Below are 6,838 nucleotides of genomic sequence, written 5' to 3' on the forward strand. Positions count from 1 at the left end.
AAATGGCAGGCATATGGAGATCGAAATTCCATTGACATCTGATGAAAAAGTAGAGGATATCCAATTTCATATATCAGCTCATTTGGATGATGCTCTCAACCTAGTTACAAATTGGGTATGGGTGCAAAACCCTGCTACAAAAGCTAACCTGGTTTGGGGTGCAAAAGTCGAAGATTCAAAATCTTGTGATATTTAATCCTTTCTCTCAAACTAGTTACAAGTTGGGTATGGGTGCAAAGCTTGTTAAGAAAACCTGGTTTGGGGTGTAAAAGTCGAAGATTCAAAATCTTGTGATGTTTAATCCACCCTTAGTTATGCTCTAAGCCTAGTTACAAGTTGGGTATGGGTGCAGCACCCTGTTACGAAAGGTAACCTGGTTTGGGGTGTAAAAGTCGAAGATTCAAAAACTTGTGATGTTGATCCACAGTTACACCATGGCATTCAATTATCAAAGACTTTTATGTGCTACCGAGTCGGATTTCAGATCTCGTTTCCGATTAATCACCCATCCTGAACGCTGATCTTGATTTTGGGTGCCGGATATCCCATGTACGGGAATAGTGGGTGCAGTTTCCGTCTAAAAATTCAGAATTATTTTCTCTCTGCGACCTCGATTTTCCCTTCACCCGCCGGAGATCCGCCGCCGCCAGGCCAGAGTTTGACGCCGACGGCCCGTCAGTACCAGCCATCGATCCTTCAGGTCTTTCTCTCTCTCTCGTTCTCTCTCTCTCGCTATCTCTCTCCATCTCTCTCTCGCTATCGGGTGGATTCAACTACAACATGGGCTTCCTGGTTGGGAGGATTGGCGAGAAGCATAATTTGACTAACGGCACTGGTTAATGGGATTTGTAACTCGAGCATCATAATTTGGCTAATGTTTCGCGGACTTGTTTAAATGTTGACCTTGCACTTTCATGCTTGAATATGAGAAAAAGACTTGAACTCATCAATTAGTTCCTTCTCGTGTTGTTTTATAGTTAGCTTCCTTTTATGCATCGATTTTTTGTTAGTTCCTTTCGTTCTGTTTTCTTATGTTCATGGTGGTGAAGGCTGGGTGATGATGATGTCATTTAGATTTGTGCGATGAGAGAGAAAATGGATCATATGGGTGATTTCCAACTTCCTATAATGCTTTCTTTCTCTTTGCTCATGTATGTTTTAATGTGGGCTTGCTCTGGAGTTGTTTCTCTGTTATTTTTGTGTGGTTATTTCTTATTTATTTTGCAAATGGAGACTTCAAAGTAATGCTTTTCTCATGTTCTTTTCTAACTGAACAGGTCTTGAACTCAGAAAGATGCGTAGAAGGCCTGAACCTGCGCGCGAATCATTGCTCACGAGGGCAGTGAATATGGTTTTTTCATTTGTGAGATTGGCAGAGTTTGAGATTCTGTTCGTTTTGTTCTTTGTAATTGCGTTCATCATTTTCAAAGATCTTGTGAGTGCTTTTAGCGTTTCCTTTATTGGCATTGCTCCTGCATTGGTTGGATTAGCATTGAATATTTGTACCCTGCAACTAATTTGTGTCAATAAGACTGCAGAAACCAAAAATTTCAGTTGAATTAACATATGTCCTTAAGTTCCATTTTACACTTTCATTGTGAGTGATGGAATTTTGGTCCCTTTGTTGCCGAAAATTGGTGGATCATCTTTTCAAGAAAAGTGGCAGGATATTGCACTTTGTTGTATCTATTCATTGTTCTCACTTCTCATTAATTGTCACTCTAGAGTTATTTGAGCATGTAGTTTATGAAAAACGCATACATGATACAATCCTGATATTTTCAAACGGACTGGATGATGCTATTGATAGTTCTCAGTGAAACTCTTTCTTGATGCCGCTACTCCAATATTTTTGCTTTATCAGGAGAATATTTTTAACTTTACAGTTGGCTTGATTTGCATTCTTTGAAAGCTTTTATAATGTCATTGCTGGCATGCCTTTACATCTAAGTTGTCAAAGTTTCATGTCTGGCAGAGGTTATTCAAGACCTTAAAGGACTAGACTAGTTGGGGCTAGTCAATTTGACTTGGTAAATAACTAAATATACATCTGTATGAAAATATGTACAGCAACATACATATATATACATATATATACACACACACACACACACACACTATATAGATATGTGTGTGTGTGTGTGTGTGTGTGTGAAATTGGTAAAAACCAGACAATTAGGTTAGGGATAAAAACCAGACCTTTAATTTTTTGTTAAAAAATTAGTTTAAATAAAATACAAACTTCCTGATATATTTATGAAAAAAAACTATTTTGATATAAAACATGCTTTGAATCAACTTGGGTTTATGAAAAATGTTGATGCTATGGGAGCCATTCATTTTTGCTGATTATAAAAAACCATTAAAACCCAAAAAATGATCAACTTAATATATATTTGGCATCAACTATCCTTAAGATCATATTGGTAAGGTTAGATTTCAAAAAAAAAAAAAAACCTTAAATATCATATCTAAAGGGTCGAGTTTTTGTCCGACCTATTGGTCTGGTTTCTACCAGTCATTCATATATATATATATATATATCCAAAGAATGCATGTATGTGTTTATGGATCAGAAATTAGTCGATTGAACAATGACAATTGACGAGGCTGTTTAAAAATCACGTTGGTCTATTACTGGCTTAACCGACTAGTCTGGCTGGTTGATTGACTAATCAGGATTCAATGGAAGAAATTGAACAACAAACTTTTGTTATGCTAGGACCTTTGACTCTTAACGGCACCATAAGGTACACAAAAGTATACGGCAATAACTAGGCTCAACTGGTTTTGGTATGAGGGGTTATGAGTGTGTGTGTCTATGGAGAGAGAGAGAGAGAGAGAGAGAGAGAGAGAGTAGGCATACGAGAGAGTAGACATACTTTTTCTACTAAGAAAGTTGAAAGTCTGTAGCCAATAGTACCTGCAGCAAATACGAGCGATATTTCATACGCGTTTACTGCATTTTCTTTCCCTGCTAGAATTTTCCTTGTGTTTAATTAAATCAAGAACCATTGAATTGGTTCTTAGCCAAATGTTTGGCTTCTTAATCAAGTTATGTTTTGCATGTGTGCTCTAGACTCTAGAGCTTCCCTGATCTATGCTATCTTCTTTATTCTTATGTGACCTAACCTTCCCCTAATGAAACTATCTTCCTTGTCTTCTTAGTTATTGCATTTTTTCTCTTCATTTGTGATGAATAAATGTTTTACGAGTTTTATCAGTTATTTCTTCTTATTCTCCTTATCTGTTTACATTGTAATAAATATGTTTTCTGTGAACATCCGTTGTAGTTTGCATCACCACCGTAAGAGCTAATTCAGTTTTAACTTACTTTTGTCTTTTTAGCTCACGTGACACTTAGGACTTAGGAGGACAGAACACTCATGCAACATCATTTATTTAATCTATATAATTTCTTTTATCTGAATGTAATGCATTTCTTATCTCAAGATTTATAAAGGTGACAACTTGAAACCTGCCAAGTTTGAGTTAGACAGTTGACTTATGTGTCAAGAGAAGGCTTAAGCTCTAGATAGCTTTCATTCTATATTTATCTCAGTATCTGGAGTTTGTAGACTTCTGAGCTAGCTTAGTTATATCACAAAATTACTGCTACAGTGTCTATAACTATCTGTTATCAGTGGAAACATGCAACTTCCCTTAGATGTAACAGGGTTACAGATTCTGCATGTGAAATACTTGGGTAGATATTCCTTCGGTATTTATAGTATTTACTTTTCTCATAGAGTCCTCATGAAATTGATTCCAATCTCAATTCACAGTCATGTCTCAACTCTCAAGTAACCCTTGGCTTCTTGAGCAGAATAGATTGCTCGCCTGATGAAGCTTACTAATGGTTTTCAATTTCATGATTCTTTAAGCTGTTGGCCTGTGAATTGCCGAAATAGCAAGGTTTAGGAAGTCACCTTATTCATGTTTTGATGGCATGCCTAAAATGTTCTACAGCCTTTCATGTGAGGGTATATATATATATTGTGAAAACATACTCATCTGAATGAGGACGGAAAGGAGTTTATTAGAGGTCATGGAAAAATATCCCATCTTTATACACTTCGAAGTTGATTTTGATGTTTTTCCATGTAGTTGATAAGAATTTCAGGTTCTCAAGGTATATGACTGAAGCATTGGAAAGTTGCACCGCACTTCTCTATGTTGTGCTACTTAATCTGTCGATTACTCTGGAAGCCAGTAAAAAGAAAAAGGAAAAGTCATTGCAAACTATGAATTTTACTAAGGAAATATCTCAGAAGCTATCACATGGTCTAGATATCAGGTTTCCAGTCTTGGTCGAACTACTTATTTGCATTAAAAACTTGCAAAGAAAAAAATTGGGGAATCCGAGCACCATTTTCCAGCCAAGGAAACAGACTGTATGATTCTCATGAAAGATGTAGGTGATGAATTCTAATTTGAAGAGATAAAGGCTTTGGAAAAGAATTAGCCTCATCAAATTTTGTTATGTTGATGTTAAGACTGGGATGTTCTAAACTGCTGTTTGGCTAGAGTTAATGGATCCGCCATTCCCTAATGCATGACATGGATTCTGTAGTTTTGAACTGCAATTAACATTTGTGTGTCGCTGGTTAGCAGCTATTTCACATGATGCTCGACAATGGGTTATCTACTAAGGGTGTGAACTTTCCCAAATGGTCCATGAATGCTAGAAAGAGAACCATGTTTATCTACAGAACAAACATTTCTTCTTCATGCATTAATCTTCTTGCGCAACATACTTCTGATAGTTACGGAGTAGGAGGTATATTCCATTACCTGAAGGCTAGAACTCAGTAAGAAATGGTTGTCATTAAATTTCATGATCTGGTTAACATGTTCTTCAATTCTGCAGTCAGGCAACTTGAGAGCATGGGGGCTTGAATCTTCAGTGTTTTGTTCGTTCGGAGCCTTTTTGTGCTTTCTCTCTGTCCTCTCTTTTGACTCTGTTTATGGAGCCAGATCAGACAGTGTTCGTGATTCCAGAGTTCCATCTATCATAAAAAAATGAAAAAAAAAATGTGTTTGCCTTCCGAGTAGCAGACTGGAACCCTTGTTTTGTCAGTGGTCTAGGAAATCATTTTGACTGAGAGAAGAGAAACATTTCTGGTACAGACTGATTCTTTTTCTAGTTTTTCCTACAAAAACATCACCAATTTCTACCTAGATTCGAGAGAGAATGTTACTTTCCATCTAAACTGTGGAGAATATATCGCTCCCAGAAAGACAGATAATATGACAACACCCAAGTAGTTGTATTCCTTGAACCATGCGTCATCTTATTATTTCTAACCTTAAGTTTTGTTAAATCCCCAGGTTGAACTGCATTTGAGAAATTTGGACCCCCAATATTTTTTGTGAACCTAAGTCCCTGACCCTTCCTTCCAGAATTTTTCACCCACCATCTCTCACTTTCCATTGCCCTTACCACCCAAACTACTGTTTGGCCCTTCTGCTGTCTATTAGTTGGATGGTGTCCTTATTTTTGTTCATTCATCATCCAAACAATGACCGACTAAAGATAATGCTGATGGTGAACAGTATCACTCAACTGTTATTCAGATAGGCCATGACAGGATGATGCCTATTTGAGAGAGAGGGGGAGGGAGATTTGGTGGTCCATGACATTAAAGGTGCTGAAAATGGTGATGTTGATGGTGCTGATGATGTGGAAGGTACATAAAGATTGGTAATGATAAATTTGGATTATATTGATGAATAATGGCAGTGGAGCCACACCTTTCCCATCACTGCTGGATTTTCAGCCACTTTTGTTGCTGCCTAATGGCCTTACATCAGATGGTGCCATCTGATCTGGGTACTCCCTTACCATCCAGTTTCCAGCTAGCAATGCTAGGAATCACTTGGAAATATAGCAAGATAAAAAAAAAAGAATCAAGCTCCTTAGGACAGAAAGATGAGGATAGTGATGTAGAGATTGTGGCAGCGACAACAATGAACAATCATATGCCGAAGGTCATGATCTAATGATGAGTAATGTGAGAAGTAAGTGATGCAGATGATTATAACAATTGGTAGTAACAGAACTCGTAAGAAACCCTTTGAAAATCTTCTTGATATTGGTATCAGTAGTGAACTATTTTTACACAAACATATGTCAATCATTTTAGGTAGTCCATTTTCTTTTAAAACCTTTTCTTGCTTATAGTTTGGAGATCAATTTATTATTTTAGTTTTCTTGAGAGACTGATCGGAGACTGAATCAACTGATTATGCTGCTGTCAACCCCAATACCAACCAACCAATATTGTGGTGACCACGCATCAGTCTGCATTATCTTGGTAAAGGACTGGTGTACATGATATAGACAGCATTGCCAAAAAAGGTGCGAGAGGAATAATATCTGTCTCTGGTTCACTGAAACGAGATTAATCTACAAATTATCTAAAAGATCCCTGAGTTCATATCTTCATATCTTGATGCTTTCTTCAGTTTGAATGAATTAAAGGCACTAATGGAAGTTACCTGCATTCTGCCTGAATGTTTGACTGGTGAAACTGACAGATGATCTGGATAATTTTGCAGACTTCACGGCCTGAATACAACGATATTTTCGTCAAGAAGCCTGAGGGAGAATTCTGGTCCTTTTAGGAGGATGTTAGTTCTTGTTGCGAATGTAAAGAAAACATCTTTGGTACATGCATGATTATGCTAAAGCTTGTTGAGAGCAGGACACTCCATGCTATGTTGCGGATCGTCTTATATGAGGGCCTACAACATCTTTTTATTGTATAAGTTTCCTTGTGATTGGGTCCTTTCCTGTCTGTACACTAGTGCTATATTTGTGGTCAGCATATTTTTG

At 37.3% G+C, this 6,838-nt stretch overlaps 1 protein-coding gene across 1 annotated transcript in view; it reads left to right on the forward strand.

Moving 5' to 3' along the window:
- Nucleotides 1-386: 386 nt before the first annotated feature.
- The window catches only part of LOC116248536 (uncharacterized), a 6,806-nt gene continuing 354 nt past the window's right edge, over nt 387-6,838 (forward strand). Inside the window, exons 1-3 of the mRNA XM_031621384.2 lie at nt 387-700; nt 1,278-1,435; nt 6,562-6,838. The exon at nt 6,562-6,838 is cut by the window's right edge and continues 354 nt beyond it. Coding sequence (XP_031477244.1) covers nt 1,295-1,435; nt 6,562-6,627 — 207 coding nt within the window. The 5' untranslated portion in view covers nt 387-700; nt 1,278-1,294 and the 3' untranslated portion in view covers nt 6,628-6,838. The remainder of the gene's footprint in view (nt 701-1,277; nt 1,436-6,561) is intronic.

Source organism: Nymphaea colorata, chromosome 2, assembly GCF_008831285.2.
Source record: "Nymphaea colorata isolate Beijing-Zhang1983 chromosome 2, ASM883128v2, whole genome shotgun sequence".
Lineage (NCBI taxonomy): Eukaryota > Viridiplantae > Streptophyta > Magnoliopsida > Nymphaeales > Nymphaeaceae > Nymphaea > Nymphaea colorata.